This window comes from Poecilia latipinna, unplaced genomic scaffold (genome assembly GCF_001443285.1).
Source record: "Poecilia latipinna isolate Pla-1442-1.1 unplaced genomic scaffold, P_latipinna-1.0 Scaffold1888, whole genome shotgun sequence".
In the NCBI taxonomy this organism is placed as follows: domain Eukaryota; kingdom Metazoa; phylum Chordata; class Actinopteri; order Cyprinodontiformes; family Poeciliidae; genus Poecilia; species Poecilia latipinna.
This window is the reverse complement of record NW_015114504.1, coordinates 59,141-80,968: the sequence shown is the minus strand read 5'-3', so window position 1 is coordinate 80,968 and position 21,828 is coordinate 59,141. Positions and strand designations below refer to the sequence as shown.

The following is a 21,828-nucleotide window of genomic DNA, read 5'->3' as shown; positions in this document are numbered from 1 at the left end:
CAAATATAAATTTTATGTGAGATGACTAACAAATCAAGCTTTTTCTGAAACATTTTCCAGTGTGAACTTTTATCATTCCACAGCACATCAGCAACCAGTTTATCCACCATGTGGACTAGGAAGTGTAGTCTTTTATTCCAAGACATCAGATAAATGTCGTTGAAAAGCAGAGAGATGTATCGCACTGATCTCCTCAGCTCAAAGGCTGACCGGTCCTCTTACAGTATGAGACGACATAAACCAAATTAAGCATTGAGAAGGCTGTCTTAAAACAATTAATTTTAAATAAACACTTTGAAATATAAACAGGTTTAAGGTGGCTAATGTTCAAGACAGTTTACTATTTGCATGACTAACAGAAACCATGTTTATAAGTAATTTTAAAGGGGTTATGGAAGCATCATAGAGATGCAACATGACCAAAAGGTACGAAAAGAGGGGAGAACATTTAAGCTAAAGAAAAAAAAAAGTGGATTTGATTTTTCTTGATTAGTAGAGGGAAAACGGACAAAAACAAGTTATCTCTGAAGGAGTTTCAACACTCCAAACAGGAATGTATGGAAGTATACATTTACTGTATCTGCACAAATTTTACTAACCATCTCTCTGGAATAAATCTGGAAGCTACTTGAAGTACTGTCTTGATTTTTTTTTTTAATTGAAGCAATTCACTACTAACCCAAGACATCCACACTGACAAAGTTTTAAAAATAAAAATCATGTTCCCACATCTTGACAAATTCCCTTTTAACCCAGTGAAAGTGAGATGCTCAGGTGAAATTTTTGCACATTTAGTTCAAGGCAGAGCGAATTTAAACCTCCGTCTCCTGAGGCGGCTTCTAAAGAAAACGCACATGGCTAGAAGACACGTGAAAGAAAGGGCATAAAGAATGACACACAGGCTAATGTCTAGATCTGAGAAACCGATGGTAATCACAGACATCCAGAGGCCTCTGTGGTCAAACTCAGCCTCCCTCTTGAAATATTGCCCTGCCAGCTCTCGCTTTTTCAGCCCTTTTCCTTGGTGAATTGAATTCAGCTCATTGAAATCATCCACTGGCTGTAGGCCCACCATGCCGAGTCCTGCGTCCAGCTCCATGCCGAGGCTGAACGCTGGGCGGGGCTCCTGCTCTACTTTTGTTTGCAGGGTGCGTTGCTTAACCAGGCTGGAAGCGGCCAGTTGCAGAGCCTTGGCCTTGAAATGCTGGTTCACAAACGAGTCGAGGTCCACGATGTCTTCCCTCCGCGGATGCAGCCTCATCCCGATGATGCTCGGTATCCGGTGAGTCCGCTGGTGGCCGCGGTCGCTAGCTGCAGGCGCTGGATTTTCCTCCCCGCCTTCGTTGTCCTCCTCATAAGCCTCCGTCTCATCCTGTGGTCCTTCTTCTTCCTCTTGGGGTCCCTCGTCTTCCACCCCTTCTTGCACAGATGATGGCGGCGGAGATGTAATGGGGTTTGAGGCTTCCCTAACTATTCTCTCTACATGTTTTTGACCCAGTGACTCTTGCAGCAGACGGGAATGTTTTGCCCTTTGCGTTTCCAAAATCCTGTCTTCATCCTCAAGATAATCTGAAACAGAAAAAGACATTTCAATAATTACTGCCTTGCAGTGGTTTCAAACACTTCAATATGCATCCTCTGTCTGTGATAACGTTGATGGCTTGGACAGAACAGACTCTCTGATCAGTCCGACGTAGAGCTGTGACTTTCTGAAGCTCTTGAACTTTTTTGTTCTTTCCTAAAAGAGAAACCACTAGATTAAACAGTACCTGTTAGGATGCGGCTCGAGGAGAAGTGGGACCCGAGGAAGGGAATAACCTGCGCCTCGTTCCAGCTGTGCTCTCCATTGTCCTTCACCGTGTGGCAGGATGGACACATTTCCGGGGACGGCCACTGGATCTTTGGGAAGAAAGGGTCTTCACTCAAATCACCTGGTGGGAATGATCACAGACAGACAGTATTAAAGCTTAGCATAATCTCAGTCACACAGGAGAGAAAAGAGAAGCAATAGCTAAGAAATAAATGCACTGATAAAAGAAAGACCTGAAATTTGGGAGAATGTTGTGTGCATTTTTCTTTAAATTTCACAGTTAATCTGCTTTTCTCTAGTCAAATACAATGCATTATCATCAGTTTCTTATTGCTTATTTTTGCTCTTTTTGTTAATCAACATGTTATATATGTTATATTGTGATAACACATGTGAGCATTTCTTTTTAGAGTTTTATTATCTGGTCAAAATGTTCCACATATTTTAAAATGAACTTCAAATACAAACAGTAGCAAAACAAAGAGACAGACTGCATCAAGAATGTGTATTTAAACATCTAAGTAACAATGTAGGGCCTTTTGTTGCCAGCTGCTAACATCTACATCACAAACATAGACTCAAGAGCAATTCAGCTAAACTAAAATGCCTGTTTTTAGACTGTGGAAAAAATCCACACATGCACAGAGGCAAAATCCGCACAGAGACGATTTTCTTTTCTTGCCAAGAGGCAACATTGCTAATAATCGCACCATCAGTGTCATGTTCCTGTTTATTTTTTTTTCTTGCTTAAGTCTTGCTGAAGAATTTTGAGCAAATGTGAAAAACTGCAAAATGTTTCTGAATTAACATCTTAGGAATAAGAAATATTTAAGAATTACTACAGAACACCTTACCTTCTATACAGATACAATCCGTATAAAACAAAATTTTAAATATTTTTGATACCCACCATCATAATTTAACTTTTCAAGTGATGCATCCAATTCTAGTTTTACTCTAAAAAAAACCTAAATTATTTCAATAACTACAGCAGATTAGAAAAAAAGAACAAAGTTTTGTTTCCAGGTAGCCGCTTCCTCTATTGTCACCTCTTTCCCTCTCCTTGTTGACTGAAGGATTTAAGTGCATTGAGGACGGGATGCAATCTGTGGTGAACCCATTACATCTTATCCCAGAGCTCGTAAAAACTAAGTGCCCATATGCATATGTGAATGTATCCGTTTGAGTGTGTATATGTAAATCACCCGTCAGCGTTTGTCTGCATGTAATCTATGGATTGATATTGTGTGTGTTTGTGTGCGCGTCTGCGAGTGTGTTCATATGACAGGGTCTAACAATGATTGATGGGCTTCTGGGGGTGTCCCAGTGGGAGGGATGGTGAGATAATAGATGTTACCAAAGTGGACAGCTTCTCTGCTCAAACAAACACGCAGCTCCGCTGTTTTCAGGCGGCAGACCTCTGTGCTCCGAACCACCTGTCATGTTTCTCCACAGACCCCTGAAAGCAAACCCTAATCTCCAAATTGAAGAAGGGGGCGACAAAAACTCAGGCGGGAGCTGCCCTTCTAATGAATTGGAAACTTTCTCCTTAAATGTGTTCGCGTTTGTAGCCACTGCACACCTACGACCAGATTGGCAGAACAAACATGAGCAACGCGCACGCAAAACTCAAGCTTAAAAAGATGCCACTGTGCACAAGGACACACAGAAACACACACAATGAGGGCAGCATCCAGTAATAAATTGCTTGTCACCAGCAGGCCATTGTGTGTATGCATGTGTATGTGTGTGTGTGTGTGTGTGTGTGTGATAAAAGAGAATAAGCAGAGCAGCAGCAGGTTTGTCACTTTACAGCGCTGTCAATTTACATCCTCCACCACCTCCAGATTAATCTCAGTCATGTGTGTACGTACTCTGCATACAGTGCTTTACATAAAGGATACATCAATTTTATTGTACCTTGGATTGACGGCTGCTGGTACGCATGCATGCGTGTGCGTGTGCTGCTTCTTATCTGGTGTTGGTGCATGTTTCATACGCCTCCCCACCTCCTCCTTTATTCTAATGAGGCGCCATGTTTGGGAACAGAGTGACTTCAGCGACTCCAGCTTCACTGACGTTGTCACAGGAGCCTGTTGCCGAGCGGCCGTCAGACCCAGGCAAACGTTTTCATAAATACGCATCGTTGAACGAGCTTCATCAGCACTAAGCTGGTGAGCAAGAATCAATTACACCACAGAGTAATGCGTAATAATGTAGATGACTGCCAGGATGTATGACTGATGTCCAGAGCAAAAACTTTAAGGCGTCTCTAGTTTTCTATAGTGCGGAAGTTATACAATCCTTAAGATTGACATGAAAGCGTGGTGTTTGTGCTCTGACTGACCTCATATAGACAGGTGTGTGCCTTTCCAAATTAAGTCCAATCAACTGAATTTACCACAGGCGGACTTCATTTAAGTTGTACGGATAATGAGTGGAAGGAGCTCAACGTTGAGCTTCGTAGCAAAGGATGTGAAGACTTACCTAAATGTGATTTCTTAGTGTTCAATTTGAAAAAAATCTGAAACTTTTTCCCACTTTGTTGAAATAGGATAATAGTATTTGGAATCTTTAGGGAAAACATTAACTTAATGCAATTTCTAATAAGGCCGTAACATAACAAAATGTGGAAAGTGAAGAGCCGTGAATGCTTTCTGGGTGCACTGCACCCGCCAGCGAAGGCAGCCGGTCCTGCTGCTGGAGAGCTGGTCTGTCTGCAGAAATGTGTCCCAGTCTCAGCTGTTGACGTGCAGCAACAGGACGGAGCTGCCTCCAGTCTTAACTCAGCTGCTGCAGGACCCCGGGCCCTGGGGCCTCTTTGTTGCCAGCTAAATTAATTGTCCAGCCGCTTTACAAATAGCTGATCTTTCATGCATGGCTGCTTGTAAAAGGAGGGGCGGGGAGCCGTGCTAAAGAGCTCCACTTCAGGAACAACAGGAGAGGAGGGGTTGCCTGGGTAGGGAGATGGAGTGTGTTTGTCCTCAGGGAAAAGACGCCGCCACTCACTGAAACAAACGCAACCAATTCTGTAATTCCCACAGCCTCTCTGCTGCGGACCTCGCAGCTGACCCGCCTTCACAAAGGCGGAGAGGATGTTCATGAGCTGCTTTGTTGGTGGGCGGGGCGGGGTGTAGCAGGGGAAGCGCGTGCGGCGTGTGTCAGGGTGGTTGCCACCTGCCGTCATATAACAACTTGGGAATAGTGAGTGTGTGTGTGTGTGTGTGTGTGGGCAGAGCTGTCTCTCCTCAGGGAGCTATCCAGCAGGGATGCAGCTCTATTGCTTGTCAAGCGGAGGCTATGAGTCCCAGGAGACGGTGAGTGGAAAGAGAGAGGAACGACAGGCAAAGAAAGATGGATGGGTAGAAGGGGGACAAGCTGCATGGTGTTTAAGTGTCAGGGGAGGAGACATGCATAGGGGCGGGTGTCCTTCTGTGTCCTGCTGTCCAGGACACAAACCGTCCCAGGGAGGGGGACAGCAACACACAAACAAAAGATCATGATTTAACAAAGTAGGCTGTTAATGACATAGTTGTTCTTAATGAAATCATACACAGGCAGAGAGGAAGGGATACTTATCAAAGTCCACTTTCATAATGAAGAATAATTTGCTGGAAGAGCACAAGTAGTTAATATGAAACGCATATAGAGGGGACATTAAATACAGATACAAAGAAACCTGCTGGTGACCAGATAAATTATTAGAATGATTAGCAATAACAGGTGGACCAGTCAGAAACTAAGTAAAATAAATAGATAAACTGGTGTCGTCATCTCCAGCTAAGCTACTTTAAATCTGTAAAGTGTGTTACAAATGAAGTTAGAGGAAACAAAAGACGCCATTGAAATGGCAAGAGGATTTTCTGCAGCATGTTGAGATACTGTAAGTGTGTGTTCATGCAGGTTAAATGACGGTGAGAGAGAGAGTGAGACTTCAAGGTGATAACATGAAGGTTTCTACAGGAAAATTGCTCTATTTTATACTGTTGTGCTGAACTTTGCAGCACAACAGTTATGAAGTATTTGCATTAAAATATTAGGAAAACCATGTTTTTATAGTGCCGTCTCACATATGAATGGTGTAACATCACCTGTTCCCAATGCTAATAATTAAAATCTGGTCAAATCAGGAACACTAAAATAACAGATTTTTTTAATGCTGTTTGTGTCATTTGGTTTTAAAAGAGAAATCTAAAAATTTCTTTTAAAAAGACATTAAAGCGGCACAAAAATATCCTTATTGGAAATGAACTACAAAATTCTGACTTGTGCATCTTTATAGATGAGGAAACTTCTTATACAAACATAAAAATACTTTCATCCTAACTAACTGAAGGACTAACACTCACATTCCTGCACAGACAGCCAGGGCAAAGTCTGGCCAGATGAATAAGAAATGGTTGGAAAGTTTTCAAACAGTAGTGGGGGTCTGCAGGGTGATCAGTGGAGGGGCAGAGCAAAGGCAGGAGAAGGCCAAGAGGGGGTCGGAGAAAATGGGGGCGGCTGAAGCAGCTAAAAGTTGGAGGACTAAGACGGGGATGACAGCTGGCGTCTGATCTGGGGATCCATCCTTCTTCCCCTCACCCTCCTTTAGTCCAATTAGGACCAAGTGATCTTAAGAACAACCCAAAATATTGGAAGGTAAAACTTCTGATCCCAATTGGTGTTGGAAACAGGGAAATGCAGGATGGGAAAATGAAAAGGCAGGAGGTGAATTGGTGAAAACAGGTGCAACATCAGTTTTAAGTGTCTACTTTTCTTTACAGCTATAAACCAGAGACTTATGATTTCCACTAATAATCTGGTGGTAAAGAGTTAAGATCATAAAGAAACATTAAATTAAAAAAAAAAAACTGTAGGCAACATCTGCTAGCTTTCATATTTTTCAAACTACTGGTACTTTAAACCTAAAAATAATTAAAATGTACAAAACAAAAAAGGTTTCCACAATGCTAAAGCCCAGAAATCTGTACTTGCTTGAATCACCTCTAGTTTGAATGGATTCTCCAGAAGATGGTGTGAATTCAGCTCTTCCAGTTTTATTGGAGCAAAAATACAGCTAAAATATGGAGGACATCGTCTTCCAAGGACCAGAGAAGCTCTGGCATTAACAGTTCAGCTGCTGTGGCGACTCTTACCTGCAATTCTGTTATTGACTCGATTGTGACGGTACCACAGCCACAGGACTGCTGACGGCAGCGAAGTCACCACATCCAGACCCTCCCTCGCCATGTTCTCAAAATGCTGTGCGCAATATCTGCAGCCGAAGAAGTTGTGGATGTAGTTTCTCATTGCTTTTAGCACCTCCTTTGGATCTGGAGGAGAATAATGAGTTTAATCAGTGAGGTCAAGATGAGTACTTTGGTTTCAGAGGCCAATTTTATCCTTCTAACTTAGCATCCACTATTTTTTAAGACATTAATGACTACAGCCTGAACACCAGTGAGTCTTCCCATGAATCTGTGGGCCTACAGTGACAGGCAGCTGGGTTAACACCATATTGAGGTGAATAATCTCTGGGAATGGGATAACCCAATCTGCAGATTAAATGTCGTTAACACTCTGTGTGAATGGTGGCCAGGCTGCTGTCTCAGGACCTCAACAGTCCAGAAACATATTTCCCCGTTGTCATTTGCTTTTGTTCTGAGCTTAGCAGGCCCTTTAGATGAATTAGCCACAGGTCGGGGTGCGCACAGAGACCGGCGTGTGTTTATCAGGTGCTTAGAAAATAAAGACAGTATTGGCACCTTTGTGTTATTCGCAAAGTGTTGATAGAAAATCCCTCAAATGGTAACAACATGTGGAGGAAGTGAGCACATGCACTCATTAGGATGGCGGCCTTTGGGGGTCCAGATGGACACCCCTTTTGACCGGTCCATCTGCAGGTCTCATGATGGTCCATAAACCTCGGGATTAACCTCTACGTGCATCTCATGGGTGTGTGTGTGTCTGTGTGTGTGTGTGTGTGTGTGTGTTTGTTTAGTGGGAGATTAAGGTCCCTGCCAGGAGCAGAGCCTCTGGTCATCTGCCCGTTTTATTACCCACTCACATTCCTCTAATCTAATATAATCCCTTTTCACACAGTCCCAATTAGGCTCAATTTCAGATTTTATAAAATGACACAACATAGGAAAATTTTAATAAGCATCAAATATGAATCCCGATAAATCTTCATGCTTCCTGATGTGTTGCACTTTTTCAGCCCTCCGCTGACTTAGCAAGCAATTAAAAACAGAAACTTTTTTATTCACAACAATGCAAAATGTTTGCACCTGAGTCTCCAATGTTGTTGGCCTGGACAGTGAGAACGTGGAAGAGGGTCCAGACCCCACAAGGATAACGTCTAAAGTGGGGTTGTGAACCCTGGCAGCCCACCCACCTCACTCCCTCAGGCAACGCAGCGTCTGGAACCTGAGAGAAAGGAAACGCAAGGAAAAAAGGAGAAACGGAGTAAGAAAAATAATCTACAATGGTAAAGTTGAATAAATGGAATACGATAAGGACTTTCAAAAAGTCATGTTGCAATAATTAGCAAATCTGCTGTCACAAATTCTTCCATTTTGTAAACTTGCTATGCAGGTCTAAATGTGAGGAAATCAACAAGTTATATCATAAGAGTGTGTTTACCACTTTTGATGCGCTCCGAATGTGAATAACATGTTTGTATTGGGATCATGATCAAGGAGTCCAAAGCATTCAGTTTTGTCCCAGCATCCCCATCTCATTTTTCCTCCATATTTACACATGAACCAGTCATCTGAGATCTCACTTTCAATGTCCTGAGTGCCATGAAATGTTCAAATAATTATTATTCAAATCATAAGAACTCATGTTGTCTCACCAGTTTCCAGCATCCAGCATGCTGAGGTGGAGGACTCTTCATCAATGCAGACAGAGCATTTGCATGATGTTGCATAATGGCTTAATTGTGTCACTGCTGCAGCTCTGTAAATAATCTAGTTGTGATGCATTTGTATGCTATGACTGCAGCACACTTTTTCCAACATGTACAAAACATCTGCAGCTGGTGATGAAATTAAGTATGATACAAGGTTAGGTGTGTACAAAAATGATGTTGGAACGTAATTTTCTACAAGTGCATTTTCCTCCATCGCTGCAACACAAGGTAGATGTGCAACCAAGATACAATGGTTTAAGGATTACCATTCATTCTATGATTGATCCAATATTTCCTTGATTGTATGACTTTTTTTTTTTTTTTTTTTCAAAGATGGATTTCTATCAAGTCCAGAAAACAAAACAGTAAACTTGCTACAAGATCTATATCTTGATGGTTTGCATTTCCAAAATTGCATTTAACAAATACTCCCTTTTTTCTCTTAACATTCATGTGGTCTTAAAAAGGAAAAATACCTCTTATGCCAGTTGTTTATGTTGCTACAGATTTCAACAATCTATAATTTAAAAAAAGTTTAGTTTTTTTTTAAGTGAGTTTACTGCAGATTGTTGCTTTGACATGTTAAAAAGGTGTCTCCTTCAGAACAAAGGGAATTTACAGTTTCCACAGAATTATGAGAATCCTCTACCAATTAAAGCGTCTCTGCAGGAACTCCCAACCTGTTTGACTTAATGAAGGCCGTTCCACGCAGTTTTCCCCAATCAATGAGAAGTCAGACTCAGGTTAATGGCTCGACCCACCGCTAATGAACAGAGGATATCCAGTTCTCTAACCAAGAGCTGCAGCTGAATCAAACAACATATTTTCTCTGACATAAAGTCGTTTCACTCGCTGTGCTGCATCGCCATCACTGCAGTGACTGACAGGATTACTCTCTTGTCAATAGTAAAGATTTTGTGTGTGGACGCTTGCGTGTTCATGCACAATCCATTTCCACTGAGGTGAAGTCTATTCATACCTTCCCATTGATTCATTGATCCATTGATTCGTCTGCTAAAAGCTAATGATGTAAGTAAGTGACTCTTTCAATTTGCAAGGAGCTGCACACTGGAGGCATGCAGGCTTCACTCCAAAGACAACAGATTCTCAGATAGGAATTAAAAGGAATTAAGGATACAAATTTATCTTCAGAAATCTAAATTTTGTTCTGATCCTGCATGGAAAGATTTCTTGATATTTCAAATATGATAGGTGTAGGGTGTGAGTATTTTCTCTGAGGTGACCATGCTTCTCTGAGGAATGAAAAGTCTTTACAGTCTGGGCTCATTTTGTGACGATTGGAAATCCGACACTTCACTCCCTGTCTTTTACACAACAACACAAAGCACAATTTACAACGTCAACAGTGTGCTTTATGCTTCTGCTTGTGTTTGCATACCTGTGCTGTGTTATCCACTCTCTCTCTGAAAGCTTCGTAGGAAATGGGACCTTTATTCTGGTTCTGTAGCCAAGTGTTCAGAGACTTTAACAAGTTCATCACCACAGGACGGCCGGGGAAGTACTGCAGAGACAAACAGAACAATAAAAGCAGACGTTAGCCATCTTACTTTTTCTTATTTTAGATTGTTTTTTTTGTTTGTTTTTTTATGCTACCCTGAACCGTAAATATACCCAGAGTATTTCTGATTCTGGGAGAAAAATAATGCAAGAGGAGCACTGCAACCAATCACATATCAACAAAGATTTATATTCAGAACTTCTTTGTAATTTGGTTGGGAGAAACCAGGAGAGAACTATATTAGCACAAAGTTATACATTATCCACAATGTGTGACTTGACACACAGGAGACTGTGGATTTAGAAGCACTTTGACTCTCCAATAGCTTTTCCTTGGGGCAATTGTAGATGTTTTATTTTTTAAAGTTTCAGAGAACTGTGGCCTCATGAACTGATGGTCCTATCGTAGATTTATTGTCAGTCTCGTGTTTCTGAGAAGCTACTAAATTGTAGTTTTTCTTGTTAGTAAACATTCAAATAGCTTCATAGTAATCACCGCAACTCATAAGTATCTACATCTATATCCTCACTGAACTAAGAATACCTTAAGAAGTACTATAGGTTCCAGACTATTTATAGCTATATCCTGCCCACTCATTTCACAGGAATACTTGTTAATATTCGCAAACAACATTCAAACATGATTTTTTTTTTGTATTCAGTTCCAATGAGTGAGCAGATACTTTAACAGCCAATCGTAAAATCAAAATCAGATTAATATGGCAGTAATCTCTGCAATGAACAGCGCCTTGAAGGAACATTCATGAGATGTGTTCCACATTTCGTCATGTCTTAATCGCAATCATGATGGTGAAACTGCAGAAATGCACAGGTTTACGTTTGTAAAACAGGATGTTCTTCTCATTTACTTAATTTTACAGATCCGAGAACCTGACCGTTTTTATAAAATTGAATAACGTGTTTTTTTTGTTTTTTTTTTCTAGCCTGATGAGTCCACCTGTATCTTTCACTCGTCGCTTGGATATTTTTTCCCATAATTCATCTATGTACTTCAAACTTACATCAATATTTGCACACCTGGATTACATCATGTGTCCAATAATGTTTTGCCGGGCTTGCCCACCGCTCAGACAATGAGGGTCGAGCGGTTTTCTTCTCCGCACCTTTAAAAACAACGTAAGTAAGTGTGACAAAAGCCAAGCTTAAGCCTCTTCCTTCATTAAGATTCACCTCCTAAGCCACTAACAACCACTTAGACGCGCCCTCAGCAAGCTTTCTCCTGGTGCGTGTTTACTCCTAACCACGGTAACTACCACAACTGGAGGAAACACGAGAGGGCATCCAGCAAGAAGGGAGCGAAAACAGAAAGAGGAAATCCAGCTGATGGGCGCCTGAGACCACTGATGACAGACTGGGACATGCAGGTCTTCAAACGCACAACGTAACAAAGAGAACAGCTCATGCCTTCTGCTAACAACATACAGAGTAAAAAGGTGGGCTGCTTTTATGTATTCAGCTAAATGCCTTTTATAGTCTTACAGCAAGAGGTGTTCTGTTTTTGCACAGTTGGACTGAGAGCAAGGATCAGGCGTTTGTTCCCCAAATAGAAACACTTGCTTGGTAACGTTTTCCCTCAAACATGTTTTTTTTGTCCCAGATAAAATAGCAGAACCAAAAACAAACAAAAATAAACTTTGTTTTCAGAATTATGACTTTAACATCAGATAGTTCTCAGAATTCAGACCGAAAGAAATATAGATTTTTTTTTTTTTTAACGTATCAATGAAAACTAATCCTCTTCACCGAGAAATTGAGATAATCCAAATAAAATTACATTTATTCCACAGGTAGTTTTATAAGCTTACAATGCCAATATTTTCAGGGCCTTTGGAAGAAAACAAAGCATCATCCATCCTCTGCTTTACTCAGCAGACGGTATCTGAAGTTTCACTACAGACTGATCCTTTGTTTTACCCCAAATCTATGCGGAGTGTTTAAATAACCCTTAAAAACTCAGCAAACCCAGATTTTCTAATCATCACACAGCAACAGGTGTCGTAACTAAGAAACGATCAGTGTTCATAATGTAATGCCTGATACGATAACAAACACAAGCAGAACACGTGCCAGAGGCTGCAGCCGGGATGTGAAGCTCACGCCATGACTAGTGATGCTTGCAGCTCACTTCTTGCAGTAATATAATAGGTTTAGGTGAGCATTAGATGTCTGAGTGCCAACCAGTCAGAAAACCTCATTTAGCATCCATATGAATTTAAGCAGACCAGAAAACGTAGGTGTTTTCCACTAACAGGCTTAAGTCTGCCTCACCAAGCAACAACATTCATGAGGATAAAACCTCCACCGAGTTTCTTGAGGAAGAAAACAGCGTCATCTAAATGTGTCTAATAAAACCTCCCCGTCATTTACTGTAAGGGGAAGCAGGAGCGGTTTTAGCAGATGCACAGTATTTTAAATCTGAGATGATACATTTGATGCCGAAGCAGAGTTATATAGTCTGCAGGCATTAATGTCAACAGTCACGTCTTAATCACTAAAGCTGCAAAAGTCACTGCAAACATTAATCCAGGATACTTCCTTTACACTAATAGAAGTTTACACTTAGCACACTGTCATGCATCTGCATCAACTATCACAGTTGTAGATAAACATTAAGTGAAGCAATATTTAACAAAACATGAAAAAATATTCAGCTGACAGGACCATTAAAATGATTCATTTGTGGTTAAATTCTTTATTAGGGATCCTTTCTGATTATCGATTTATTTATTTTTTTTCCCCCTGCTGCTGCTGCTTTTATCATCTCCACAATCTCTCCGCTCTACAGAAGAAAGCATCATCCATATCTGATGTAGCTCAAGAAAAACTAAAAACACACACGAACTTCGCCTCCGTTAACCAGATACCCCTGCTGCCCCCACCATCCCATCCCAGTTGGACCATGACAATCCCGTTCACCCTGGCAATATGTCATCCCTCATCCGATTAGTATCAGCAGCACTTGAGAAACCACAGGCTGCTTGTGGTGAGAAGGTCCTGAGAGGGTCGCATCTGTTGGCTGCCACAGGGCGACCTGGCCGGTCTCTGCTGGAGGAAGGCAGGGGAAATAATCCAGCAGGGACAAACAGGTTCAAGAGTCCTGCAGTTGTAAAAAACTAGTGGAAATATTTTCTAGCAGTTGCTCATATTTGCACTGACAGTCGATTCAGGTGGAGCGTGCTCGCCCTGGACTCGGGAGGTGTGAGACGGCGGAAGCATTTCAGACCAGACCTCCGCCCCCCCCCACCCCCCCCCCCTGCACCTCCCTCCTAATTCTCCGTTTTATTCCCCTGTCCCTTTGTCTCCCCTCTGAGCCGAAGGGCTTCTTTCAAGAAAAGCAGGATGGAGGTGTAATCCTTAAAAACCTCGCTGTAATGCTCCTGATGCCTCCCGAGATCCACTTTTCTAAATCCTCATAAACATGTAGCGCGTTCAAAAAAAAAAAAAAAAAAGATCCGGATTCACCCCGAAAAGACATGTAAATCTAAATATATTACGATTTGGTCAGAAAAACACTACAAGACCACAACAGCAGAGACTACAATAGGGAGTACTGTAGTTCTTGTACACGGCAGAATTACAAACATGAGTATTAGGAGCATTTCTGTGGATTGGACAAAAGAAGATGATGACAGAATTCAAATTTATGTGTCTTTGAGACGAGCCAAAACGCAACAGCTGATTACTCATTCAGTCAGTCATAAACCGGCTGCACTCGGAGCTCTTTGTGCTGCACAATCATTTACACACACATGTACACAAACACAGCAACAAAATCCCACAAATGAGGTCCTGTTGCAGCAGTGAGGGCTTCAATGTATGACCCAAAGACCTTTGTGATAAAACTCAGTTTTATTGCCGGTGTATCAGCAACTGAACTCTATTAATTCAGTTTCTGCCAATTTACAGAAAATTGAGACATTCCCAGTTAGATTTTAAAATCATTGTCTAGTAGCTTGGTCTTAACTGTCAATGATTTGTTTGTTTGCTTGATTGTAGCTGAGTGACTTTGAGGCGATTCACATCTTTAACGTAGTTGCACATTATTATTTTAAACTCATAAACAAAGGCTGGTACTGATCTATGACATAGTCACTTGATTCAATTCTCTATTTTGGCATTTCTGACTAATTAGTTAACAAATAATCAAATAAATGAACAAATCTAACAATTTATTGTAATTGTGCGAACATTTTTAAAGTTGGTTTTGTGTTTCATCCTGCTTCTGTTGATGCAGATTTGGACTCAGCATGACTCCTGATGTAACCAGAACTTCTCTGACCTCCTGTTGAGGGATATTGTTTATTTGTTCTTTTGGTTGGACATAAATAGATTACAGAAATTGACTTAAAGCAGTCAGTTATTGAAGCATTAAGAAGACCTTCCTGTGGTGGAGAAGGGAGGGAAGTGTGTGTGTGTACGCGTGTGAAGCAAAAACAACAAACAAATACAAAACAAACAGCAAACAAGTTGAGTTTAAATGCATCCTTTCTAATCACACTATGCAATATAACAATTTATGTAGTTATTAAAGACCATTTGGCTGCGAATTTGTCCATTCTTAATAGCAGTTGTTTCAGTTTAATTTAAATCTGGATTACATCTTTTAACTCCTACCTCTGCAGCGTTAATGTCGGGGGTTGCGGCTTCAGCAATAAAGCTGTCATTGCTTTGTTTGGCTCCAAGCAGCCAAACAAAGTAACACTATTTACTTGCTAATGCAAATGTCTACTCCAAAGTGCTCAAGTGTATTAAGCAGCAGGATTCATTTCTTGAGCTTTCAGGTTTGCCAGTGTTTCGATAAAATGAGAAGCATCGTATGAGCGTAGCAGTAATTGTGACCGTTATCTTAAAACGAGCGTTTTGGAGGAACAGAATTAATGTGCAAGATAAAACTACACTTTTTGCTCTAAAAACAACGTCCCTTGTGGAGTAATTTATTCAACTACAACTTTGACGACTTGCTTGTTTCAGTAGAAAACACCATCAAGAGGTGTCGTAATTAGCCAGCGTGACACTGGAGTGAAACGGTGACACAAATCCTGAAGTCAAACCATTACGAGTCACTTTCTCTCTAATCCGACCTGATGACTCACTCAGGAAGTTCAGGTGTCGGGTTTTACAAATGCATACAGCTTTAAAATGAGATAATTTAATTAACTAATAAATAGTTTATTGGTTTCAAATCTGTGTGTGTCATACTTTGTAACCGTTGGCTGCTTTTAGATAGGAAGCCGCATGTTCTGCGTTCGCTGCAGGGTTAGAGCCAAAAGCACAAATTGGTTTATGAGGGCATCGGTTGTTAAGAAAAGTATCGTCATTTGCCGTCACGTAGTGCTCACTGATGCCAGTATGAATTATTTGTAGGGAAAGATGCCAAACGCCTCTTACTCTGAAATGTTTTAAAATGTTTTTGTCACGAGGTTTTTGTCAACTTGCATCAGATTTGAGGTGCCCAGATGAAATCACAGAGTACAGGATCAGCCTGGCGCAGCAAAAAAAAACAAAAAACAAAAAAAAAACAACCTCAGTCAATGAAAAACATCACCACAATCAACAACAAGCTTTTGAAGTTTTATTTCAACTTCATATTGTATGGAAAAATCAACCTGCTTGGAAGTGCTTTACCGCTGACCATAAAAAGCATAAAATCTGCTGCAAAGATTTTGATTTAAAGTAATCCTAATTTGATCAATTTATTTCTTTCAAACAGGAGTGTGGATGTTTTGAGATTTTCCCATTGATTATTAGAATGAGAGATTTTCGAGATCCCGTTACTTTAAATAAAATGTAAATAAAAAAAAAAGACAAATTTCCCAGGTAAAACTGTTTTTACATCACCTCATTTACAATCAGAAACAAACTTCTTGGTCGCCTGAAAACCATTTTAAATCTAAACTTGCCAGAGGTCTGAATAATTTAGCTTCACTTAAAAAAAAACACACATCTTTGCATCTTATTAAAAAAAAAATGGCCTGAATATGAGATCTTTGTTTCATAACGGTACTTGGCATCTCATCTGGTCACAACAAAGCCTGTTTGAGGTAAGAGCGCTCAGTCAGAAGTCAATAAGGACGGTCAGAAGTCGCGTTCGGCCGTAACAATGACATCCTCCTCAGCTACACAAAGCCCCGCTGAGCCGCGGCCGCTCTATTCTTGTAGGGGGGAGACAGGCTAAAAATACCACTGGGACCTGCTACCATTGACTAAACAAACCGGAGCTAATGGGAGGCCACGGCGCTCTGCCCTCCACGCACACACACACACACACACACACACACACACACACACACACACACACACACACACACACACTGACAGAAGCTGGCTTACTGCGACGCCTCCCAAGAGAGTGGGATATAATCAGAGAGATTGGTGGCAGACTGGGGCAGTGAAGCAGCCTGGTGCGCAGCCAACAGGGACACGGCTAGCAGGTCAGGCCTCATCATCACAACATGCTGGCTTGGTGAGCACACACACACACGCACACACACACTGAGGAGAGAGGTAAAGCAGGAGTGTGTGATGTGTACTAAGGAAAAAAAAGTTTCCGCCAAAACAAAGAAAAGAAATGAAGCATAAAAACTGTTTTCTTTGAACCACACTCCTTGTGTTTATACAGCGACTTATTAAAAAATTATAGCCGCTGCGTTGACCTGAGGAGGGGGCGTGTTGGCTGGTTTATCCTGTTTAGACTAACAAGTCGCTGTGGGCTGCATGTGGGTGGCAGCCACGCTTCAAATCCCACTGGGAGCCAGCGTAAAGAGGGCCAACCATTCCCCACGGGAGTCTTTGTGCTCCTTCCCCACTGAAAGGCATCCACTTCTGATTTCAAAAGCGCGAGTCAAAGTGTTTCAACAGCGGCAATAAAAAAAAAATAAAAAAAACACACAAAAACACAACATCCTTAGCAACAGCATTTAGGCAAACCTAAGCAAACACAAATTAGACAGAGAAGGATTAAAACAAGAATAGGTTATGAAGAGGGAACGTGAAGCTCACATCCACGCAGTAAACCAACATTGTGTTGTCTCACTCTCCATCTAGTGGTGACCTGCTGCAACTGCTTAATGGGTAAAAATGCATTTGAGAAGATGCTTTTAAATGTCCTAATTAAGCATTTAAAAACAGACATAAATTTATTCAATGTCCTTCGTGCATGTTATTTTTTAAATACCCCAGAACTTGCACCATCATTCTTATTTTTTTTTTATTTATTTTTTTTAAAAAGGTAATTGAAGAGTAAAAATATGCACTAAAATATAAAACTGTATATTAAACTCCTACAGCATTTGAAAATAAGAAAATAAGAGTGGATAGGAGTTGTTATTTAATAAAGTTTTTTTGTAAAATAAAAATGATGAGAGACTTAATGCAATTAATTTAAATGGGAAATGTTTAATCTTTTGCTAGCTGTGAGAGGGAATATTTTTAAGTCCTTGAATGCAACAAAATATAAAATAACTTGCCAATGAAGGTTTAATTATTATATTAACTTTCCTTTAAGATGACCATTTTCTAGTTTAAAAAAACTTATGTACTTACAGTATGCATAAATAGTGCCACATTTTATTTTTGCTGCAGAATGTCAAATAAAAGTCTTGATGTAATTTTGGTTTCTCATATCTTGATTCAATAAAAACATCACCCATACTGGCTTTTTATTGAATACTTTTGTACAGAATGCTGCCATCTCTGATCATAGGTGGTGTGTGCTGTGACTACCTTGGCCAGGACAGAGATGTAATCTTTCAGAGCAGTCAGAGCCTGTCCGTTGATGACACTTTGGAGAGCCAGCTCCACACGCAGCGAATAATGCAGCGCTGACTCCAGGTCTGCCATGTACACCCGGGAACTGGATGTGCAAACACCAGACACACACACACACACACACGCACACACACACACACACACGCACACACACGCATACACGCAGACAGGAAAAGATGAAGTAACTCCTGCAAATAATGAGAATGAAGCAGGAGTGTCTTGTTCATACCTGTTGAAATCTCTCCAGGGCTCCTCTGTGCGGTTCTTAAGGAGCTCTGTGAAGACGGGTGGAGGTTTCCCTGAGCGCACCACACCCGGCAGCCTCTGGAGGGCGTAGACGTAGAAGGTGCGAACTTCAAACTTGCTGTGGGTGAGAAAGGTTAAGTGAAACCAACACCTTGGGTGAAACGGTGACAAAACCACCTGGAAAAGTGCAGGGAGAGAAAGAGGCCAAAATATGCAAATGATACCGTCTCTATAAAATATGCAAATGATACCACCTCTATAAAATATGCAAATGATACCCTGCAAGCAACGTCCTTATTACAACTAAGTAAGTTAAGTACACCTTAGCAGGAAGCCCTGCTAAAGAAAAAACAATGAATGAATGTTTTTGAGATACATATAGAAGTGTTGGATGCTTATTCATACTGAATTATCTATTACACACAAACTACTAAAGTATTTATTCTGTATTTTTAAAAATCACTTCCAGTGTTATAATATTAAGAATAATTACATTAAATGTCAACAACTTACTACTGCCAATACATTAAATTATTGGAAATGTATAAAACTTTACATTTATACAGATGTTAAAGCACTTATACCTTGCTAAATGTCTAACACTGCAGCATATGCTGTATAAAAAATGCATTTTATGTTCAAACTGTTGATGTTTTCTGAGCTGAACATTTCCAAATGGTCATCTTCTATTTATTTCTGAAACATTGCATAATCCTGGTCACAGTGTATTTTCCAGCTAATTCAAAAGATTTTTTTTTTGTATCTGATTGGTGTCGATGTAAAATCCATGCAGAACAACGTCCTGCTTTAGCTTAAGAGGAAAATGTAACTAAAGAAAAGCTTTAAAATAAAAAAAGAGAAAATATTACATAAATAATGATTTAGATTTGGGTTAAAAGCAAAGCAAGTTAGTGAAATTTCTGAAAATTGACTAATGCAACCTTTGTTTACAGATTAATCTGCTACTAACAAACTGCATCTTTAAAATGTTTAAGTACTCCTGCTGTCTTGTTTACCCTTGAAGCATCTCCGAGCTTTACTGAATGTTAAAAGAACTGTTTCAGTGTGTTTTCTTAATTTTTCCAGTGTGTTTAAGAAAATATTATTTTTATAGTCAACATATGCGATAGAACCTGAATCTATTCACAACCCTGACAAATTTAGATCCTAATTGTTTTCCTTCTGCTAACAATTTCTCTAAAATGAGACAAGCAAAAGAAAAAATAACTGAAAGCAGTGTAAGTTTTGAGAAAAGGAAAAGAGTCATTTTAATTTGTATTTTATTAAATAATTGGCAAATTATGAACCATTTACAACTCTCAAGAATCAGTGGAAAAAACATCCAGCCTCCAAGCTTTTCTTATAATTACTGATCAGTATGTTGCAGGTTTTGGATTTATCTTTACGGCTAGTCGTGAGGCTGGAAGGCCTCTTTGCCATCACCCTAATCTTTAGCTCCCAACACAGAAGGGAAAGCGTGAAAACACCATTTAATACTTATTAGGTAGAATTCACACAGTCCTTTTTACTCAAAACTTGGCTTTAACAATAAGCTGGTTGAGGATAAATTCTCACAGTCCGTCTCCCACAAACATCTGAAATTAGGAACCCGCAGGCTGCCATAGAAGTAGAGAATCTGAGATTCGAGAACTCGAGGAGTTCCAACACTTGTTGCTGTGTGTGTGTTACGAACCGGTCTTCAACTGTGAAACACTTGCTGCTGTCTTTAATTTAACCTTACATTTCATAAATTTACAGCCAAACATTTTTCTCACTTACGAGATTAGTTTCCGAGCACTGAGCAGATGGTGTTGGTGGTACTGAGAGAGATTGCTGATTATTTTAGCCATGTGCAAACCCTGCAAACTGGAAGCCCGGCCGTTATTGTGTTATGCTCCACATCTCTCCATCCCATTTGCTTTCTCTCCTCGTCACAGGCCGAGAGAGCGAGAGAAGGAGCGCCGTAAACCTCGGGCTGGATGGTAATAAGGAGGATGGATACTCTGGCCCCTACGCTCACTCACGCCAGCCAGGGACTCAATTACACCTGCGTGTCTGGTGGGAGTGTAGAGATGTGGAGGGAGAGCCATTCATCCACCGATCCCCAGGGCCAGCGGGCAGGCAGGCAGGCATCAGGGTCGGCCGAGAGCGAACAGATTCACCTGGGAGCAGCACGCATTACATGCATGACGAATGTGATGAACACACACATCAAGATAACACACACACACGCATGCAAAGACGAACTCTGCTCTCCCAGGATCAATCAGATATTCAGTGATGATGGGAGGCCATCTGTCGCCGTGAGCGGCCGGGTCTTGTTTGGCAGGTGAAGCCAGAAAAAGCAATGGCATTGTTTTCATGCAAGAAATTAAAAACCCTCCCTTCTGTACAGTGATCGAGATGAGGGGGGTGGGAGGCGGCGGGAGCTGGAGGGTGAATAAATAAATCAGCAATAAATCATTTCCTTTTTGCATTTGTCAACTAAAAAGGAGTCCTCTTTGCATGCCAAGTTATTGAAACGGCCAAACAAAGAGGCATAAACAGCAGATGAATTTGCGGGGCGAGGAACGATCAGAGCCGCTTTATGATGGTGAATAATGGCAGCGATTTTGATGTTCTGATCCCATTAAGAGGCCAGATGTTTAAAAGTATTCTCATGAATAGGGTTCAGATAATGAGCTCGCAACAAAGCTTTTCAGCAGAAAGCAAGGCTGCTTCATGTAAAACAATGGGAACCACTGATTTCTGTGCAACTTAGAAAAAAAAAAAAAGTTGAAGATGTTGGAGTCGTTTATATGTGTGAAAATAATTTGAACAAAATGCAATACATGCAAAAACAAACAAACAAACAAAAAAACTATTTTGGGCTCTGTTTCCACCAGTTTTGCACATCTAGAGATTTAATGTTTTGCCCATTCTTCACAAATCACTCAAGAGATTTGTGAGGAATATTTCTATCTAAGACATTGTAGCACATGAATGTGATCTGATCCAAATTCTTGCAGCGGCTGAATTTAGTGACATCTTTCTAGAACTGCTAGCCCAGTCTCAAGTCTTTCCTAATCTCTAATAACAGATTTGTAAGTGATGTTAGATTTCTATCATGCAAAGCACACGGCATTTTGCATGTAGGCCAAAGAAAAACTTTTTTTTTTAAGTCTCATCGTCCCCGATCACCTTCTTCCACATGTTTGTTGTGGCTCCTAAATTTTCTGCATGAGGCACACGAGACTCGTGACACATGAAGCTTTTATAAAATTCTTGTAAAAGCCAGATTTGATAGTTTCCAGTTACCAGATTCTCCCTGCAGAGTTTTCTCTGCAGCTCCTCCAGAGATGTCACTGACCTCCTCTTGACTGGCCTGCCAGGTTAACTGGACTGATTTTTACAATAAATTGTATGAACCGACACAGTTTTATAGCCTAAACCTGGTGTGGCTCATGGGGCTTATTTCTACAAAGCCTTTCTTTTTTTTTTTTTTTTTTTTTTTTTTTTTTTTTTTTTTTTTTTTAAAAACCCCTTTTTTGGGATTTTTTTTTTCTCTTCCAAAAATTTATATCTTTTA

General features: G+C 40.6%; 1 protein-coding gene across 1 annotated transcript in view; it reads right to left on the bottom strand.

The window, feature by feature from the left end:
* Positions 1–652: 652 nt before the first annotated feature.
* The window catches only part of qsox1 (quiescin Q6 sulfhydryl oxidase 1), a 31,785-nt gene continuing 10,609 nt past the window's right edge, over positions 653–21,828 (bottom strand). The window contains exons 7-13 of the mRNA XM_015015159.1: positions 18,244–18,378; positions 17,970–18,099; positions 10,108–10,230; positions 8,083–8,221; positions 6,949–7,125; positions 1,770–1,931; positions 653–1,569 (exon numbers count right to left, since the gene is read on the bottom strand). Of these exons, the coding sequence (XP_014870645.1) occupies positions 797–1,569; positions 1,770–1,931; positions 6,949–7,125; positions 8,083–8,221; positions 10,108–10,230; positions 17,970–18,099; positions 18,244–18,378 (1,639 nt within the window). The 3' untranslated portion in view covers positions 653–796. The remainder of the gene's footprint in view (positions 1,570–1,769; positions 1,932–6,948; positions 7,126–8,082; positions 8,222–10,107; positions 10,231–17,969; positions 18,100–18,243; positions 18,379–21,828) is intronic.